The sequence below is a fragment of the Lissotriton vulgaris genome, chromosome 3_1 (assembly GCF_964263255.1).
Source record: "Lissotriton vulgaris chromosome 3_1, aLisVul1.2, whole genome shotgun sequence".
In the NCBI taxonomy this organism is placed as follows: domain Eukaryota; kingdom Metazoa; phylum Chordata; class Amphibia; order Caudata; family Salamandridae; genus Lissotriton; species Lissotriton vulgaris.
This window is the reverse complement of record NC_141689.1, coordinates 33,679,743-33,701,642: the sequence shown is the minus strand read 5'-3', so window position 1 is coordinate 33,701,642 and position 21,900 is coordinate 33,679,743. Positions and strand designations below refer to the sequence as shown.

Here is a 21,900-nt window from a genome sequence, read left to right as displayed (position 1 = left end):
GCGACCTTTGATGTGTTTGTAAAACATACCTATTGTCCTGAAGTTTTGTCCTGAATTTTGACCTCCTGTCCAGAATTTGTGTCCTGAATTTTGACCATTTGTCCTGAATTTTTACACTCACCGTCCTGAATTTGCACCAATGCCAGTTGGTCACCCTAATTCTTTGTGCGGTAGAACCGAGGCTCTTTATCACAGCAGCATGAGAGTGACGAGAGAGAACCCTGGCAGAGTGCTGCCAAAGAGCTCTCCCACTCAGAATATTTCATTATTCAAGTGATCGTGAACAATTAAGGGTAAACTGAGATGTGAAAAACTAAAAACAATGCGATGCGGCTGCACGAGACTTCAGGAGTTAATTAAGTATTAGTACTAGCAAGTGTGCTGTAAGTTAAATTAAAACATTTGACATGCACTGTGCGCCTCGTGCGTGTAGAATCAGAGTCCCACTAAACCCGGCCCTGCCAATTAAGTGCCGGCGCTAAGCACTGGCACAAATTAAGCCCTGCATTGAACAATTGACACCAGGCTACAAAATGTAAGTAGTATGATGGTGTACCCTTGTGTGTTCTTCCGTGTGTCGCTGTTTCCACATGGAATGTTTAATGATGACAGCAACGCCCCCTTCGAGTTTGTGTTGTTGGTCTGAATTGTATAATTTTGTGGAATGGGGAGGTGTAGGATGGGCTGGATTGTTCATTTAAACATGACTCCATGATGACGTCTGACTTGGCATACGTATGTCAGTATATTTTTAATTTAGGCTCAATCCTGTCAGTGTTTGGATAATTGCACTACTGGATAGGGGGGCACAAAGTTTTGCAAAGGTTCTGCCCGCTTTCTTCAAGGGGTCCCCACAAAATGACATCATAAGCTAGGCCCACCCCGATTTTATAGTAAGTAGTCTCTGTAAAGGGGGAAACAACCATTACAATGCATGAGTCATAATCGGCCCTTTTTTAGGAACTATCACAAAAATAAACAGTATTAATACAAAGTAAAGCAATGTTTATATTTTGTTGCACTGAAGTAAATGAAGGCAAATAAGTCAAACTAAAATATACCAAAACTAAATACATTTCCTAAAATAAATAGAAATAAATAAATCTGCTAAAATAAATACAATGGCCAGTTAATATATCTAAAATGTAGGCATTGACCCAAGTTAATGCCCCGGCAGCTCCATTGTCTTCAGCCAAGATTCCCAATGTTAGACTAATGTTCTGATTTGTTACCTTTGCTGCAAATTGTAAAGCGTTCTGATATCCTTCGGGATCAAGTTCGCGCTATATAAAACTTTATAAATAAAATAAATAAATCTAGCCACAGCTAGAGAGAGGAAGCTGGGACAAAACTATTTAATACAGAGTCGCTAGTTTACAATAGGTGGGGAGATAACTTATAACACTCATCGATAGAATAACGTGAATATGGAGCCCTACTGTGTGTAATAGTCATTGTCGAGTGTGGGAAGCAGCCTCTCTGGGAACCTGTAATGTATACAAAATCTTGCAGTCAAACTTTCCTGTAGCGTTTTGAAAATGTGTTCATGTCACCTTCGCCAAACTTCATCCACATTTGGGCTGCTAATTCCTCCATGCAGGGACCTTAAGTCACAGGCTTAAGTACCAAGCAGCTTCAATTGTTAAATCTTGCATTATATGCAAATGATAGATCTGCCTTACATGTGATGTCACTTCCTGTTGTGATGTCACTTCCTGTTGTGATGTCACTTCCTGTCATGATGTCACTTCCTGTCGTGATGTCACTTCCTGTGACCACGCCTACCTTGGAGAGTCCCCCCACTTCTTTTTTTAGGACTTGTGCCTTGCACACGCATGACTCCATGACATCACCACGGGTGCATTCTGAGCGGCACGTGCATGTCTCCATGACATCACCACGAGTGCACTCTGAGCGGCACATGCATGACTCCATGACATCACTACAACTTAATTCTGAGCGGCACGTGCATGACTCCATGACATCACCACGAGTGCATTCTGAGCGGCACGTGCATGACTCCATGACATCACTACAACTTCATTCTGAGCGGCACGTGCATAGGGTGACCAGGCATCCCGGATTAGCCCGGACGTTCCGGTTTTTCACCTGCTGCGGCAGATTTCAGGAAATGTAGCTTCTGTCCCGGTTTTCAGAGAGAGTCGACTGAAAACGGTAGCAGGTGCTTTTTTGGTTTTTACAAAGCAGGGATAGTTAGCAGTTGTTTAAAGAAGGCTCATTAATTCACTGGGAAGCTTCTGGGATTAAAAAAAATGCATTTTATGTCTGTTCTTACTGCCTGTTCTGTAATTCTCTGCTGAGGTGCGCTGTCATTCTGTGCGCTGGTTTAAAGGAAAACGGAAGTCCTTCTTCTATTTGCGAGGCTCCGTGTCATCATCACGTGCATGACTCCACCACGAGTTCTTTCTGAGCGGCACGTGCATGACTCCATGACATCACCACAGTGGGATTGAGAGAGGTGAGACAGAAAGGGTGAAATGGGGTAGGGAAGGAGAGGAAGGAAGAGTGAGAGGAGAGTGACGGACAGACGGACAGAGGGAACACAGAGAAAACAGACAGACCAAGAGAGTGAGAGACAGAGAAGGAGGAGTGTGATGGAGGGAGAGAATGAGATGGAGAAGGGAGAAAGAGAAAGGCAAACTCAAGAGGGAGGGACAGAGGAGAGTATGAAAGAGAGAGTGCACGAGAGAAAAGGCAAGAGAGGGGGAGTGACAGACAGAGAGAACGAAGAGCGAGACAGAGAGAAATGATAGAGAGAGGAAAGTGAGGAAAGAGAGAGGCAGTGAAAAGCGAGAGAGAGGGAGAGAGCGAGTCGGAGAGGCAGTAGAGTGGAAGGGAAGGGAGACCCAACGCAACAAACGGTGACGTACAAACAGCGAAGGAATCTTTCCGGGGTCACAAACTTCACAAAGCTGAGGGAGGAACAGAAGTCCCCCATCCTACCCATGGAAGAGCCAAAGGCAACAGGAAGGGTCTGTACAGGGCTCTGTACAGGGCTTTATGTGGGCCGGGTCCTGCTCAGCACCGACCGTTCTAACAAGTGTTTGCAATGCAATAGGTCTTGCATTTGCGAGAATTTGTGCTATTGGCATTGTCATTTACAATGGCAATAGCTCAAACTCTCGCAATTACGAGACCTATGGCTTTACAAATGCTTGTGTAGCACAGACATCACGGCACACGCTTTAGCTTTATACATCTTAAGCTAAAGCGCGGGTTCCCCGATTACTTCAAAATGAAAGAAATAGAAAAACAAGATATATTTTTACTATTTGCTTACTTTTGATGCAATTACGGCCCCACACTTTAGCTCAAGATGTATAAAGCTAAAGCACGGGTGCCACCATTGAAAAATGAAAGTCAAATAAACAGAAAAAGAAATGGATGCAGCCGCATTCAGGGGCACAAATAATAAAAGAAAGGCGTTGCATTCTGAGCTACCTACATTAAAAAAAAAAAAAAAGATGCGTGAGAGCGTGTTGCATGCAGGAGAAAATTATTTTAGAAAAGAGTGCTCGGAGGCTGTAATTAAAACCTATCAAGTAACAACACATGGAACAAGGGGTGTCCTCATGGGAGGTCACAAGAAAGGAATAGGAGGAACTACTAAGCCATTTGGCCAATGAAAAATCAGCATTTACAAAGGACAGTGACTGGAGACAATTAAAAACATGGGCAGAAAGTAGGCGGAGCTGCATGTCCATATCCTGACTACAGCATGTCTTGAGGAGACAGAGCAAGCGCTGCCTAAGTGAGACCTAAAAAGCAGGAGCTGAGACGGGTCCCATCGGGCTGTCCATTTTTGCCCTCAGAGGGTGAATAAATAAATCTTAACTCTGCAGCAGTGCGGCCTTCACTGCCTTTGATGTAACTTCAAAAAGACTTGCTATAGTAGTTTCACAGTCTCATCATTTCAGAACTGAAGCATTTTCAATATTTGAAGCAACAAAGCCATAGCTGTGGCTTATTTATCTTATGCAACCAACAACTTATACAAGTAGTCCTGTCTTGTTGTAGGTATAATACTATTGTAGTATTACATATCTGGAGGCAATGACAGGAACAGCAAAATACCAGTCGGGCGGCACACTATGCTCAGCACAGGCTTTTAGCCTAGTTGTTTTTAATCCACAACCTTAATTACATCAGCCACGCCCCTTTGACAACCCCTCCATTCAAAGACCTGGGTCTGTGACACCATCAGATATCACAAGGTGATCTGTGAACCGACATTGTAATACCTTTGGATGTGCAATACTGTGTCAATATTTGGAAACCAGAGGGAGACGGAGAAGGCCCTCAAAGCCCTCCAGCTCCGACACGCTGAGCCACAAAGTAAAAGATTTAGAGTCACCGGTGTGGGGGTGTGGGTCACTGGAGAGCCGATGGTGCAAAGAGCTGGGGCAGGGTCGCATGCAGTGCAGGGAGTGACCCTACAAACCATGGACCAGGAATGGTGGTCCTTCTAGTCATGCCAAGTGTTCAGACACATTGCCCAACTTGGAGACAGTAACCCTGGGATAGGGGTCATGACGTGACCCCTGGGATATCATGGACCCAACATGCCTACTGCATGCTATGCATCGGTTCCAGGACCTGCGGCAGAAGCTTCTGGAGCACACGTTCTTGGTCCAGGCCATAGTTTCTGGTGCAGCGGGCACCGACATGGAGTCACAGTGCCCGAAGAGGTGATGACATCAGCTGCCACCTCCTGGCTCCCCAGAGGGCTTAGTAAACCCACTTACCCTGAAATGTCCGGTTCTGAATGTTCTTCACAATCTGGATCCCGTCCTTCTTTGATCCTCCAGCTTTCAGCGTCTCGTTCAAGGCCATGGCGTAGAGTAGCACGCCATCATGGAAACAGCCGGCGATGAAGTTCATCTGCCAATAGGAAGAGAGAACGAGAATGAGCAAGTGCATCTCAAGCGTCTCAGCTGCAAGTTCTCACTTGTGCTTGCGGTCATGCGATGTCACAGCGACGATCTCTTTTACGTCCCACAGACGCATCTACGCATTTGTTTATAGTATTGTGGGATGGGTTGGATTGGAGTAGAGTGGTGTGGAGTAGATTGGCATGGAGGGGAGATGCGTTCAGAGCCTGAGGACACTAAAACACGCTGCTTTCAAGAACCCGGGGGCAGGACCTTCTCAGCTATAGGCCTGTCCTACTGGAATAAGCACAGCCTGCAATGTAGTGCTTGAGGTGGTGGGAATGGGGTCAAACACAGATACTTCATGAGCTAGAGGGTGTAACGGTTCAAGGGGTCAAGAAACTTGGGCAGGTGGACAGTGCAGCTGTGAATCCATAGAGATGCCACCCCCATGCAATGAAGGGTTACCTCTGAGAACATGGCCCTCCAAGCACTATAATCAGAAGGATAAAGATTTGTTTTGTATTGTAGCACTTGCATGGTGCATCATACCCTGCTGTTGAGCATTTCTGGACAGGTAGCACCCTACACCATCTTGTACTGTTGTGCTTCTAAGTGGCGTCGTTCAGGTGTGCAAGTGAAAACTGTGCTCCTATCTTGTCTTCGGGAGCAGAGTGGAGTAGCATAGAGTGCTATGGAGTGGTGCGGGGTAGTGTAGAATGAAGTGGAGTGGCACAGATTGGAGTAAGGTAGAGTGTCGTAGAGTGGAGTGGCATAGAGTAGAGAGTGGAGTAAGGTAGAGTGTCGTAGAGTGGAGTGGCATAGAGTAGAGAGTGGAGTAAGGTAGAGTGTCGTAGAGTGGAGTGGCATAGAGTAGAGAGTGGAGTAAGGTAGAGTGTTGTAGAGTGGAGTGGCATAGAGTAGAGAGTGGAGTAAGGTAGAGTGGCATAGAGTGTAGTGCCATAGAGTAGAGAGTGGAGTATGGTAGAGTGGCATAGAGTGTAGTGCCATAGAGTAGAGAGTGGAGTATGGTAGAGTGGCGTAGAGTGGAGTGGCATAGAGTAGAGAGGCACAGAGTAGAGTGGTGTGGAGTGCAGTAGCAAAGAGCAGAGAAGTGTAGAGTGGTGTAGCGTGCAGTGGCATAGAGTAGAGTGGCGTAGCGTACAGTGGCATAGAGTAGTGTGGCATGGAGTGGAGAGGCATAGACTGCAGCAGACTGGCATTATGTGGAGTGAAGAGGCATGGAAGATGTTTGGACAAAATATAGTTTTCAAAATATCGGGAGAAAGAAATATCAGATATTAAATATCGTGACATACAAATACCATGATGCCCAAATATCATTGACATGAATATTGTTTTTTGACGTAATTAATATAGTTGTAAATATTATTGAGGTTTTTAATTTATTTTCCACTAATATAGTGGTTAAATAAATGTTTATTTTTTTTACTTGTAATATTTTTATTGAAAAGCGTTTTGCACAGATCAACGTGGCGATCAAAAGATGAGACTTGTTCAGGCGTATTGAAATCAACCTTGCTGCAGGCAAGGATACAGAAGAAGGCACTCTCTGTAATAAGCAGCATAAAAGTGCTACAACGTACTCCACAAATACAACACAATAGCTGTAGGATAGCGGAACAGTCCTGAAAGAGTTGCTTAGGTTTACAATTAGAGCAAAACGATAAACCCCAAACAACAAATGCAAATGTCCGAGAAGGCTAGATGTGTGAAAGCCCATGACCAGGAAGGTCCCATGTCTGTATGAAAAGATGGGGGTTTGTAAGGTAAGGTTGGCTTATGAGGAAGGGGGCAGGGGGAGGAGCGTAAGGCACACCAAACTCCCCAGGGTCGTACCCCATCCACCCTAGCATAGCTCAATCAAAGAGTTGGAGCTTTTTTTAAGTTTGGGAGGATTAAAGCAAGTATATTGCAAGTGCATGAATTAATTAATCAGAGGCCACAAGATGTGGGCAAATTGAGCATCAGTGTGCACCCTTCTATGGGTCAAACGCTCCATGGCAATAACATGCCACAGGCGAATGAACCATAACGCCACCATAACGCCACAGAAGGGCTGAGGGCTGTTCCCAATGAACAGCAATACATTGAAGTGTCTGTGGTTGCGGAGTATAAAGTGGCCACTTTTTTTGCACGACTGTGTGATCTCAGAGAGGCGGTGGGTGTGCACCAGTGCGCTACAGGTGAACGGGGACGAGATGGAGCTGTGGTGTTTTGGCCAATGAACAATGCCCTGCTCGCCGAACGGGCAACCACAGATTTAGGAGAAGCTACAAATCTCTGTGTGAAGATCGACAAAAACCTTAATATAGGTGGGCAAATAAACAGGGTCCCAGCTTCCTGTGTTGTGGTATTTAAGGATGTTTTTTAACCCTTTAAGTGCTGCGAACCTCCAACGGTCGTCGCGTGCACTACCTCGCTAGTGCTGCGCACGACCGTTGGACGTCCGAATCCCGTTAGCGCGATCGAACGTCCGCGCTGGGGCGGAATGTTCGACGCGCTAAACGGGTTAAAGTGCGTCCAGTGTTACCCGAACAAACTCACAGAAAGGTGATCCCAGCCACAGTTCTATCTCACTTGGACGGCTGTGATGCACTATGGGCCCGAATCACAGAACTAACTTGAGACAAAATCCTAAACTTACTACTTTTGGTATTCACAGAATGCACTTACTACTTTTGGTATTCACAGAATGCACTTACTACTTTTGGTATTCACAGAATGGATTTACGACTACTAGCTTTACGTCCACACTCGGACTGGAGATTCCATCCGGGAGGCGGAGCTTCCAGCCAGGAGGTGGAACTTCCAACTCGGAGGCGGAGCTTCCTGCCCAGAGGTGGGACTTCCAGCCCGGAGGTGGAGATTTTGGCCATGGATTTTGTCTTAAGTTAATTCTGTGAATCGGGCCCTATATTTGTGGCTGCCGATAAAAAGCTGGGCCGCAAGACTCCTGTTGGCGCAAAGCATTACCACTCTCCACACCAATACTTACAACTCTACACCCTTTGCCTATTGGTAAGAGAATATTGTTGAAAAAACATATGACCTCAAACCTACTACAATCAGGACCCTGACATTCTATGAGAGAAATTTCAGATCTACCTCACGTGCACGTCTTTGCGGACTGTGAATCCTTTCCTGCTCACACTACTCCAATAATCTTTGCACGAAAGGACAGCGGGCTGTTTTCCTTCTCTCCTTAACTGTGGAATGCTCTCCCCTTCCAGTTGAGGGGTGAAGCTAATCACCTCATGTTTCATACAGGCCTAAATACATGGTTGCTTCAGGCTTACTGCACCAGGACACCCATGCTTGGTTACAGTTGTGCTTTATAAATGTGTCTCATCGTCATCATCACATAGGATTGCCGCATTAGGCACAAAGATAGACAGACAGACAGATAGACAGACAGAGGATTGCCCGAGCAGGTAGAGCAATGGATGGTAAGATGGTTGTCCTCTCATGAGCAGGATAGACACAAAGGTGGTGCCGGCAGCATCCGGCGCAGCTTAGGGGGTGATGTCCTACCAGGGAGTAGTTCAGCTCCACTCCGAACTGCTCCTTCGCTTTCTGAATGAGCTTCGTCTGGAACTGCAAGTACTCGGGGTTCTGGGGTTCCCGATACGTAATGACGAGCACCGTCTGGAAAGAAAGAGAGAAGAAACTCAGAGTCTGCAAAGAAAGAGAGAAGAAACAAGAGACCCCAAAATCTGAGAACAGAGAGTCATGGTTATCAACAGCAAACAGAGAATCAGGGTTATCACCAGAGAGTGACAGAACCAACAGCTGTAAGTGAAAACAGAGAAAAAGAAATCCCACTGCATGTAAGGTAAGAAGAGACACTAGAGTGGGGACTAAAAGAGAAGCGGGAAATATAGAAACAACTAAAAAAAGGAAAGACAAAGAGAGCTGCACCTGAGCGAGTAGATTGACTATCATCTAAAAACAAGAAGAGACAACATGAGGGGAGAGCAGGAGAGTAGAGAATAGAACACCAGGATAAAACAAGAGTAGGTAAGAAGAGAGGAGACTGAGAGAGGTAGAAAGACATTAAACAGGTAAAAAGGAGATGGAAAAGCCAGGAACCAGAGAGAGAGGGCATATAGAGGGAGAACCCCAACACCATTCAAAGGCAAGAAGTGGCACAGAGGTAGGAAGGAGACCAAACACCAACCACAAATGAGAACTTACAAGGAAAGGACAGGCTGAGAGCAAAGCAGGCCCCCCTAATGAACACAGACATGGAGAGGAAGAGAAGGATGGCCAGAGATGTCCCTGCACCAGATGCTGAGATGTTATTGTTATTGTTAATGTGACTTGTAGAGCGCTACAGCTGCCCCAGCAAAGGGGCATCCTGGAGCTAAACCCTAAAAAAAGACTGACATAAGCAGATTGAGCGGACATGAACTATGGTGCAGGAAAGAGCAGCGTCTTGATGGCCTTCCTGAATTCTAAATAGTTACTAAGGCCACAAATATGCGCAGGAAGTGAGTTCCAAAGGATAGCTGCTCTAGTACGAAAGGAGCGCCCACCAGCACAAACTCTTCGTGTCCGGGGAACCACCACCAAGTGCTGACCCTGTGAGCGGAGATGTCGTGAGGGAACATATGGCGAGAGGAGGTTGGCCAAAATAGAGGGGTGGTCAGTTTCAAAGCTTTGAAGGCGATACATAGGGCTTTGAGTTCAATACGCCTGGCTACAGGTAACCAATGAAGACGGCAAATGGCCTCAGACACAGAGCAAGGTTTGCGCAAACCTAAAAGGTTTCTTGCTGCTGCGTTCTGTGCCCATTGTAGCCTCCGAATCTCCACCTTGTTGGACCCCAGATAAAGAGAACAGGTGTAATCAAATCTGGAAAGTACAGACGCCGGAATGATAACCTGACGCTTTGGTGCATCGAAGAAGCCCAACGTGGTCTGAGCCCCTGCAGGTCCCTGCCGTCTTTTTGTTTGGACTCGATAGTTAAGAGTTGAGTCCAGCCATACCCCTAGATTTTTCACTGCCTGCTTGGGAGAGGGGGCCCTGCCCAGGCTAGCTGGCCACCAGAGTTCACTCCACTGACCAGTGTCCTTTCCCAGTAACAGTACCTCCGACTTGTTAGAATTCAGCTGGAGACAGTTGGCGGTCATCCACCCGGCCACTGCCGCAAGGTCGCCCTGAAACTTGAGGGCGTCCCGCTTGGTGTTATTCCAGAGTGCCACCACCAACTGTGTATCGTCAGCGTAGGAGGCCATGGTCAGACCCCTGCTAGTGGCTACTGCAGCCAGCAGTTGGACATAGATATTAAACAGCAGGGGGCTAAGGGAGGAATCCTGTGGCACCCGTTGTTTAATAGAGTGTTCGCCGGAGGCAAACAGGGGGGCTGTTACCGAAAATGACCTCTCATTGAGGAATGAGGCTAGCCACTCCAGGGCCAAGCCAGTAATTGCTGCTTCCTCTAGGCGTCTCAGCAGTATGTCATGAGACACAGTTTCAAACGCGGCGCTCAAACCCAACAGGATCAGTGCCGACGTTTGCCCAGCATCCAATGCTGACCAGAGATGTTCTGTCATGGCCAAGAGAGCGGACTCTGTGCTGTGACCAGGTCGAAAGCCGTTCTGGGAGGGGTTCGGTATGTTATTCAAGGTCAGGAAATCCGACAGGAGGGAGTTCACATATGCCTCCGTGATCTTTGCCACCCAAGGGAGCAAAGAAATAGGGCGGTAGTTCTCTGATTTGGCCGGATCAAGCGCAGTTTTTTTAAGTAAGTGAATTACCCTGGCCTGTTTCCATGCCATAGGTACTGTGGCCATGGCCAGAGACCCATTTATCACCTGACTCAGAAAGGGTAGGATTGTAGGCAGTACTTTCCTGAATAGGTCTGTGTTAAGCTGGTCGGTGGGGGTTCCTGACTTGATCCTGCTGCAAAGTGCTAGCAGCTGATCGACCAGGATTGGTGGAAAGGTATCTAGAGTGTTAGCCTTATGACAGCACCATGCCGCCGGCACGTTACTGTGTGCAGCCGGAAAGGACCTGTAGATGTCATCCACCTTTTCAACAAAAAAGGTGGCAAGGTCCTCCCACTGCTCATTAGATTTATTAGTCAACCCAGCAATGGTCTGTCGGGATTGCAGGCTGGCAAGTGTGGAGAATGTGCTCTTAGAAGGATTATCACTCTCGCGGATTTGATTGGCAAAGAAAGCCGCTCGTGCCAAATGTATTGGCTTGTGATATCTCTTAATTGCTGTCCAATAGACAACCTTTGCAGCAGGACTAAAGTCTCTTCTCCATATCCGCTCCAGCCTCTTACATCCCTTGCGCATATCGGCAAGTTCATTCTTAAACCGTGGTCGCGTTTTTGTTTTACGGTTGACAGACCATTTCTTAGGGATTAGGCTATCTAACGGTTGGCTTATCCACTCAGAAAACACCCTATAGGCCTCGTTGGAGTCCTCTGGCAAACTCGGACAGGTGGCTGAGAGGCAGGCATCAAAATGCTCTCAGTTCTATTGTGCCAGGGGCGTTTGAGGGAGGTCGTCTGAACCTCAGGCTGAGTTGAGATTAGGCCATGAAGTGATATCGAGACCAAAGATGTGGTCCGTCCATCCCATCTTGATTGGCGCATGCACTCCAATCAAAGGTATATTGGTAAAAACGGGGTCCAGCAAATGCCCAGCAATATGTGTTGGATCAGTGACCAGTTGCACCAACTGGCAAGCTGCCAGGTCAGCTACAAAGTTCGCCATGTCAGTGGCCTCGAGATTGTCAAAAATGAAGGTTGAAATCCCCCAGGACTGTGAAATTGGCGGTATTAATTGTCAATGTGCTGACCGTTTCCACAAGGGCTTCCCTGAAATCTGAGGATGGCCAGGGCGGCCGGTATACTAGGAGCCCCGACATCATAGAATTTGGGCTCAGCGTGACCTTAAAGTATGCACATTCGCAAATATGTTTCTCGTTCTACGGAACCAGAACCCTCCGTGACACCATCACTGGTTTATGAACTATGAGCCGGCACATCTCTACCCATAGCTATCTGTCCCTTGCGGTGTTTGATCGGCAGAACCTCTGGTCCTGAAGGGAAGATACTGCTTCTCATAGAACCGGCCAAGCCCGATGGGAAGAGAGGTACTGGGAAATGTAGACGCAACTACTGGAAGGGGTTTCAATGGAAGTTCTTGGGGCCTCTGCTCACACCTCAAAAGATGATATTACACCCAATATTCCAGGGATATTGCCTAATAGTCCATCAGCATCCAATCACTTCCCTGCGCCATGAAGGCCCTAGACAGTGGACCATCGTTGTATGGACCGTGGCACATCCCTGGACCCGCCATGATTGAACATGCACTGCTAGTGGTCCCCGCAGGACCAGAGGCCCCTGAGGGTTCGCTTACTTTGAACGCTTCCTTCAACTGCGGATCCTGGCTCTGGTTGGTCTGCCAGGGCTTCGAGGCATCCCTGCCCGCGTCAGCTCGCAGACTCTCTCCGAACACATCCACGTAGAAGAAGACGTAGTCCCCGTTGGTCAGCTCGTCCTTGTGTGCTTGCAGCATGATCCGGTGCAGCATGTCCAGGGGGCCGCAGATGTAAATAACTGCAGAGGACAAAGAGGAGAGTGCCTGCTTCAGTCAACACACAGTGCACATGTATGTAGCCCACCTACACCTGCCACATGAGACCCACTGGAGCTGTGAGAATAGGTACTGCCTACAGGGTGCAACCCATAGCCCGTATAGACAAAATCTTCATACTCGTGTCATCACAGTTGTGGTCAGCGCTTCTACAGCATCATCAAATACTGTCCGTGTGGTGGAAACAGACTCTACAGTGGACACTACACACGCTTACTACAAAGGCTAGGAGCCTAATTTAGATCTAGGTGGACAGACATCTGTGAAAATACGAATACCATTAATATCATATGAGATTTATATTTCAGCCGATGAGATATCTGTCAATATTGTGATGTAGTAACCCGTCCACGAGATCTAAATCAGATCCTATGGAGTTTGGCTTTGTAGGCACCATGTTGAACCCCCTACGCTGTATCGAGTTCGCCGGCAGCGCCACACTTGTCATTTACAGCGGCAAACAATGCTGGCAGGACCACAGAACCACCGGGCATTGGGTGGAGACCAGAAGATAAAGAGTCAAAGTACTCGCAGGGATTCACCTCTGATTTAACTCATGTTTTTACTTTTTGGGAATTCACCAACTTTTCCAGTAGTATGTGTGTAAAGCCTCACAGGTCAGAGGTGTCAAGGTGTTGTATGGATACTTGGAAAGGGCAGCTCTGATGTGAAAAGTACATATTTTGATTTTTTCCCTCTTCTGCTACAACATTTTTACCCATGGAGGAGCCCCTCCCCCCCTACACACCACCATGTCTAGGAGAGCCCTGTGCCCCTTTCCATCTTGGAAAGAGACTTACTCCAGACATTTATAGGAGCGAATCACCAACAATTTATAGGGTGGAAAAGTGTCAGAGAGGAGCTTGTGGCTGGTAACAAACCCCTCAGTCTGAGGCAACGCCACGCCCACATGGCTACTAGCCTTGCAGGGCAGAGCCACTTCAAGCCCTTTGCATGAGAGTTACTCTTGTTTCATTGTGTGCAGCTGTAGAATGCAATTACACAGGTGTGAATGGATTTACACCTACCTGGTATCCCTTTGTGAATATCTAGCAGTTTGTAAATTGAAGCAATTTCAGCCTTGAATGTTTGAATATGACTTAAAATATATGTTTTTAATTAGACCCATTATAGATTTGTTTAGTAAGAGGAGAGTGAGATTATAGCTGGAGTTAAAGCTTCAACAGGTGCAACTACAAGATATAAAAAAACAAGTGTGAATGTAGTAAAAGACGTCAGTTAAGGCGCATTTTACCAAGGCAACCCATGACCGCGCTGTGAGGAACCTGAACCATTCTTCAGTAAGACAAGGAGTCGCTCATTCATTCATTCGAGTTGTGTGGTCCAACACTGGATTCCTCAGGATCCTTGGAGCGCTACTCACAGCACTACTAGGTATTATTTTCAAAGGTGCCCCAACTGGTGCATTTTAGTAACGCGGAGGCATATTTGAAGGGGTTCCAATCTGCACCCAGTGTACCCTTGTCTCCTGTTGGAAACTGTTACTTGGGTGACTGGATAGCAGTGGTTTGTGGGGCAAAGCAAGGAGCGGTCCAGTCTGAGTACTTAGGGGCGCATTTACCAGAGTATTGCGTCACGTTTGCACCACACAAAGTGATGCATGGCTGACGCAAGGCTTTAAGTCAGATTTATGAAGCCAAGGAAAGACACTTTGTGTGGCTTTGAGTAGCCTCATGAATCTGGAGTCTTGCAAGTCGCTGCGTTGTACTACTCTGCCCTGTAGACATTGCATGGGCGTTGCGGTGGGTGTTCCCATGCAACTCCCATGGATTTTGAATAATCCGCAGAGTTAGAAAACCCCGTAAACTTGGGATGCGCCACAATCTTACGCCTCCCCAGACGCATGATGACTTGCTGCACTGCACCATAATCTTGTAAACATGCCCCTTATCGCAAGAAGAGGTCAGGCACGTGCAATGAATAAGGCCTCTTTTATCCTAAAGTCACTTGTTGTGAATCGTGTGAATGTGATGTTTTGTGGGCACTGCACAAATGTGCATTTCATTTTTGTGAATCATGGTGCTAAACCTGTATTCTTTGGTGTAATTGAACATTCTTAGCTTCATGTCTACCTTGTTGGTGCAAATGTGCATTTGTAAGAATGAATCTACACTAGTTTGATAAAATATCCATTCATAGGAGCGTAGAAGGTTTGCTGCGCCCCCTAGAGTCCTCAGCTGTAACTGATCCCCCAGGAGCATTAGATGCACACAGCCAAGGTTTGGCATGCCAAACTCCTGGGGTGGCGTTGGTGCATTGACGAAGCAGCATATGTGAAAACGATTCCTTTGGAGGGCGATAAGGCCGGGAGGATCCTGGCCTGCTGAATTAAACCCTATCCTTCACAGGTTCCTCCAATATATAACCCCACTCCAGCTGCTGCGACAAAACGTTCCCAACCGGAGATCAGTAGCCCCTTAAAGACATCGCACAACCTTATATTCAGCAACCGACGTCCTACTCAGAAAAGCTAGAGGCAGTCCTACAAGGGGTTTACTTGTCACGAGTGATGCAGGGATAGAACTAATTCCTGGGTGTCACTATCTCTGAGCATTATATTCATCAGGCTATAAGGGCATTAACAAGACACCTGGCTCCAATGGGCCACGTTTCAAGGTCTGTGCTACATTTGAGTTGACATTAGTACCAACATGATTGACTCTATCGGAGGTATCCCGGGATCATGGCGATCCCCTTGCTTCCACTAATGAAGACAGAGTTACTTCTACACCAGAGCCTGGTCAGGACTTCTGTCCCTTATCTTCTTATTGTCCCCTCTCAGTCCTCACCTCTGAATATAACACTCTGAGTAATCTGCTGCTGGATGACGCATCCACGCTTTCCCACCCTTATCCATGATGATCAAAGCAGTGTTATACCACGGAGGAACACGTCCTTGATTATACGTCCAATTTGTGTTGTGTGATAAAATAACACAGGTCTTCCAAAGCGCTGGCTCATTGATGGGGCTGAACCAGGCACTCTGCGCTGGTCCAAACCTTGGCCCTGGTCGCGGACTGGACACTTGGCTCTATAGGCTGTTCGGGAGCAAGCTGGGTTTCCCCAAACCCTCCTTGTGCCAAGTGGGAAGCTGATATAGTCTTGCCGCTTAATGATAAAGACTGGCAGAGAGTATTAGAATACCCCCGGAACGTGTCCCGAAGTGCTCGTTAGCCCAACAGTCTATACTTCACAGGGAGTGCCTAACCCCCCCACAAAATAAGCGTCATTTATCCAACTGTGGTGGAAGACTGTAGAAGATATCCCTATTCGCCAGCAGATTTGCTGCATATGTTTTGGGCTTGTCCTGTGTTGTCAAACTCCTGGACTGCAGTATGGCATAAACTCTTTCAAGTCACGGGGAAGTCACCCTGGGTCAACGCTGGTAGCTGCATGTTGGAGTCAAACGAGATCCAAGGTTGTGATAAAATGTACACGTCTCAATCATTTTATTGTGTCTTGTGACAATTGCTTTGCAAGTGCCGTCTGTAACAATGTGCTGTCACAATCAGTCACATGGATATATTTTGGATATAGCACAAGCACACCATTAATCACTTCACTCTCTTTCACTGCGCCAACAAACTATGGGAGCACCTGATTATCTATGTGTATTTTATTAATATAATCTTTTTTGACAAATGCAAAATGAAAAAAGATTTTTAAAAATGCAATTTTTGGCCAATTATCAAAATACATGAATGCACTTACCACGACATCAAAACGAGATATGTTTCGTTTTCTTTAGATCACTATTACCGTGGAAGTACAAGGTGGCACTTCTCTCTTGCGGACCAATTTCATGATAGTAGTTGTCTGGCCAAGGTCCCTGGGTTACTGTGCTGCCCCCTTTTCTAAACTCTCAATACCAACTGGGCACAGCCTTCAGCTGTGCACCCTTGGTACAGGGCAGAAGCCATCGACTAGCCTGTATGGATACCCTGCTTCCAGTACCCCTTGGGCATGTCCTGAAACTGTGCACACTTGGCACAATGAAGAAGGTACTAATTAGTCTGTATCATTGAACTGTGGCCAGTACCCTGCTCCCAGTACCCACGGGGCACAACCAGCAGCTGTACACATGTGGCACAGGAGGGAAGGCACAGACTAGCCGGTATGAATGCCCTGTGGCCAGTAACCTCCTCCCAGTACCTGATGGACACAGCCTTCAGCTGTGCGCATTTGGTATAGGACAGGAGCCATCGACTAGCCTGCATGAATACCCTGCTATCAGTACACGACTCCTAGTACCTAGTTCCGTCCATCATTTGTTTGCGTAGCATTTTTTGCCCTAAGTGGGGTGGGTATACCCAGTCGTGGGTCCCTTGCTCATCGTGACACTGGATTCAAGCTGTCCTGCCTGATGAGGGGTGATGTCCCGAAACCGGTCCCAGGATGCTTGTTTTCGGCCCAGGGAGAACTGGCTTGGCAGTTTGGGGTGGCCTGTTACCATGAGGCACAGTGTCAAGACTGATTTGCATATGGCCGTGTCTGAACTGGGTGGTGTGGTAAGCAATAGAATGATGGATTTAACCCAGATCTGTGGCTGGGGGTGACTGGTTGATTCCTTCAGCATTCCTTCCATCATTTGTCTGTGTAGCACTAGTACCTGTTGGGCACCGCCTGCAGCTGTACACACTTGACACACTGCAGAAAGCACAAACCAGTCTGTATCATGCGCTGTGGCCAGGTCCTTGCTCCCAGCGCCCGCTGGGCAAAGTCAGCAGTCCTTCACATTGGCACAGGGCCGGAGGCACAGACTAGTCTGTACCGAAGCCCTGTGGTTAGTACACTGCTCCCAGTACCTGCTGGGTACAGCCTTCTGCTGGGCACACCTGATAGAGGGCAGAAGCCATCGACTGGCATGCATGGATGCTCTGTTACCAGTACAGCTCCCAGCACCATCGGGGCACCGCCTGCAGCTGGACACACCTGGCACAGGGCACTGCCTCGCCTGTACGGATTCCCTGAGGCCACTATCCCTGTGTACAGTACAAACATGGCACTGGGCCGGCTAATGACGCTTTAAAGGTACTGACTCTCACTTCTTGGACACATGTCAGAGTGGAGATGGCAGCGCCTCAGGCAGCCCCTCTCCCCGCAGCGCCTCACCTCAGACCCAGGCCCCGGTGCCAGGCGGCAGCCCTGCCTCTCTGCCTCGGTCTGCGCAGCGACGGGTTCCTCCCTCTCTTATCACCTCATATTTGATGCTAATTGCATTTTTCTCGCTGTTTGCTGATCCGGGGTCCGGCGAGTGTTGCGCTGACACCTCTAGCTTTCTATTATCAGCTCTGGTGTGAGCCTCGCCTGTCACACTTGGAGACGCACACGGTGCCACCGTGCGACGCTCTCCTGGTGCGCCGCCTGTCACACTTGGAGACGCACACGGTGCCACCGTGCGACGCTCTCCTGGTGCGACGCCTGTCACACGTGGAGACGCACACGGTGCCACCGTGCGACGCTCTCCTGGTGCGCCGCCTGTCACACGTGGAGACGCACACGGTGCCACCGTGCGACGTCTCCTGGCGCGCCTCCTGTCACACGTGGAGACGCACACGGTGCCACCGTGAGACGATCTCCGGACGCGCCGCCTGTCACACGTGGAGACGCACACGGTGCCACCGTGAGACGCAGTGCTTAAATTGAGCAGGTGCTTGCAGGTGCTCAGCACCGGCACCTAATCCTCAGCACCGGTGCCTATAGCACCAGTTAAGGATACACTAATTTGGAAGGCATCCTGATTTTCCACAGAATCACAGGATGTTGAGCCACGCTTAGACTCAAACCCGGTTCCCCAGCTCTGAAATCGGCAGCTCTAGCCATTAGACAAAGTCCTCTCCAGAATAATAAGTGCTGGGGCTCTAGTTGGGAGGCAGTTTACATCAGCACATTTCTCCAGTTAGCGCTGCCTCCTGATGAGAGCCCCAGCACTTTTTATTTTACAAATTAACCACTGGTGAGACGCTCTCCTGGTGCGCCGCCTGTCACACGTGGAGACGCACACGGTGCCACCGTGCGACGTCTCCTGGCGCGCCGCCTGTCACACGTGGAGACGCACACGGTGGCACCGTGAGACGCTCTCCTGGCGCGCCGCCTGCCACACGTTGAGACGCACACGGTGCCACCGTGAGGCGCTCTCCTGGCGCGCCGCCTGTCACACATGGAGACGCACACGGTGCCACCGTGAGCCGCTTTCCTGGCGCGCCGCCTGTCACACGTGGAGACGCACACGGTGCCACCGTGCGACGCTCTCCTGGTGCGCCGCCTGTCACAAGTGGAGACGCACACGGTACCACCGTGAGATGGCCTGGTGCGCCGCCTGTCACACGTGGAGTCGCACACGGTGCCACCGTGAGACGCTCTCCTGGCGCGCCGCCTGTCACACGTGGAGACGCACACGGTGGCACCGTGAGACGCACTCCTGGCGCGCCGCCTGTCACACGTGGAGACGCACACGGTGGCACCGTGAGACGCACTCCTGGCGCGCCGCCTGTCAAACGTGGAGACGCACACGGTGCCACGTGAGACGCTCTCCTGGTGCGCCGCCCGTGTGACCGCATCATTTATAGCTCCATATTTCAAGCGCCATCACTTCACGCTCCTGTCTGAGCGGAGGCTGGGGGCTGTGGGGTGCGGGCCTCCTCCCACCAGGGTCTCCCGGAGGCCGATGGATACTCACGGTTCACACAGTCCAGGTTCAGGGGGTCCTGCAAAGGTAGAGGGGGTTCACTGCCCTGTGCCACCCTCCGCAGAGGGCAGCAAGGAGCACTGGCGGCCGGGTCTGTAAAGACCAATGCGCAATGACGCACCAATCAATGCACGCTCAGTGGCTGCAGGGTCTCCCCTCTGCACGGTGGCTCCACCTGTGTTCGGTGGCTGCACCTGTGCACGGTGGCCCCACCTGTGCGCGGCGGCTCCACCTGTGTGCTGTGGCTCCACCTGTGCGCGATGGCCCCACCTGTGCTCGGTGGCTCCACCTGTGTGCGGTGGCTCCACATGTGCGCAGTGATTCCACCTGTGCACGGTGCCTCCACCTGTGCGTGGTTCCCCTACCTGTGCGCAGTGGTCACACCTGTGCGCGGGGGCTCCACATGTGCGCAGTGGTTCCACCTGTGGGCGGTGACTCCACCTGTGCGTGGTTCCCCTACCTGTGCGCAGTGGTCACACCTGTGCATGGGGGCTCTACATGTGCGCAGTGGTTCCACCCTTGCACGGTTGCTCCACCTGTGCGCGGTTCCACTACCTGTGCGCAGTGGTCACACCTGTGCGCGGGGGCACCACCTGTGTGCAGGGGCTCAACCTGTGCGCGGTTCCCATACCTGTGCGCAGTTGTCACACCTGTGCGCGGTTCCCCTACCTGTGCGCAGTGGTCACACCAGTGCACGGGGGCTCAACCTGTGCACAGTGGCTCCTGTGCCTTCACCTCGATGGAGGGCGTGTCCTCAGCACATAGGAGCAGGAGATCCTCCTGCCCCTCACATCGGGACACGCAGCGCGTTGTTTTGGGCTTTGATGAGGGACTCCTAGTCCCAGACTGCTTTGCCCCAGGATTAGAGGCTGAACACCACCACATTCCTGTCATGGCTGCCTCCCAGGGCACAAGTCCTAAACAAGCATTTACAATGCAATGGTCTCGGCATCATTAAAAGTAGAGCTATTGGCATTGCTCATGACATTTCTTTTTTTTTAATCATAAATAAATGGCATTGTCATTTACATTGCCAATAGCTTAATCGTTAAATAAATGGCATTGTCATTTACAATGCCAATAGCTTAATCGTTAAATAAATGGCATTGTCATTTACAATGCCAATAGCTACACCCCTACACAGAGCCCCCCTCACACAGACAGAGCCGCCCACACATAGAGCCACCTACAAAAAAAGCTATCCACACAGAGCCACACAGACACACACACACACACACACACACACACACACACACACACACACACACACACACACACACACACACACACACACACACACACACACACACACACACACACACACACACACACACACACACGCACACACGCACACACACACACACACACACACACACACACACACAACACATTCCCTTATTGCACATGAGGATGCCTGATATGCCCAGATACAACAGTTGTTTTTGTCACAGAGAATGCATGATTGCCCCCACTACTACTACTAAATCGGTTCTATGGTTGCAAGAAGTGACATGTAATATAGCCTGATGGGTTATGTTATAAAAGTAATCTCTTGAAAATGGCTCAGTGGGACATATTAGTTGTTGCTAGTTACCCACGAGATGCGGTAACCCACGAGATGCGGTCTCACCCATCCCTCGATTGTTGCGACACTAGACCTATGTGTGCCAGCACAACCGTCAACTTGTAACACACTGTTTGCTACCTCTTACATTTTGTTTGCTTTCGATACTTGCACAAGTGCCACCATTGCCTATGTAACGTTTGTTCTTGTGTTTGAGTGCCCTCCATTTATTGCAGTATTATACCTCTACGTGTACTTTGTTCGCTTTTGTAACCTGTACACTTGCCACTCTATCGTCCTGTAATGCACAGTTTGCTCACGATTGTCACTTTTGCCTCATGTAATGTAACTTTTGCTTTTGTAATTTGTTCACCAGTAATGTTGTAATGTTCTCATGTTTCAGTTCTGTCCTATTGTGAAGCGCTCTGACACTGTGCTGGGCAGAAGTTACATGTTGTATCCCTTCAGATAGAGACTTGAGCGTATGGACAGCAATGGGCAGCAGCTGTTCAACAGTGCCCATCTGGTACATCAAGTAAAAAAAATAAAAATGGGCGTGGAGAAGGCACAGAGTGTACTTACTATGTCTCCGTCCCACACTTTGGCTGTTTTTCCTTGGCCACGTTTGAAGCCGCCTCCTCCGAAGCGCCTATTCCCAGAGAAACCTCTGATTCCCTGGAACATGTTGATCTCAGGGTATGCTGTCTGGGAGAAGAGGGACGGGGTCGGGGGAACCAGAGATGCCAGAACCGTGCAGGAGGGCCACAAGGAGATGGTACAGTGGGATTCGCGTGGGTCAGTACAATTGGGGGTCAGGGTAGGGGAGCTCACACATGACGGCACGGAAGGGCGCAAAGGTGGGCAAAGCAGGACGCTTCACATGGGCAGTGTAGTGGGGGGTCAGTGCAGATGGGTGCCCATGAGACGGTGCAGGGAAGTAAGTCCACACGGAAATAGAGCAGGCAAGTTCGACGAGACGGCTCAGGGGGGCTCAAACGGGGCCAGTGGAGGGAGGTGGTTCACACTAGACGATGCAGGTGGCCCACAGGGAGACCCTGGAATGGGATTCAAACAGGGTCCGTGCGGGGAATTTCA

The 21,900-nt window shown here is 49.2% G+C and overlaps 1 protein-coding gene across 1 annotated transcript in view; it reads right to left on the bottom strand.

Annotated features, from left to right (window-relative positions):
• The window catches only part of NPR2 (natriuretic peptide receptor 2), a 469,654-nt gene that overhangs the window by 290,723 nt on the left and 157,031 nt on the right, over window positions 1–21,900 (bottom strand). The window contains exons 2-4 of the mRNA XM_086960020.1: window positions 12,296–12,495; window positions 8,448–8,561; window positions 4,767–4,902 (exon numbers count right to left, since the gene is read on the bottom strand). Coding sequence (XP_086816146.1) covers window positions 4,767–4,902; window positions 8,448–8,561; window positions 12,296–12,495 — 450 coding nt within the window. The remainder of the gene's footprint in view (window positions 1–4,766; window positions 4,903–8,447; window positions 8,562–12,295; window positions 12,496–21,900) is intronic.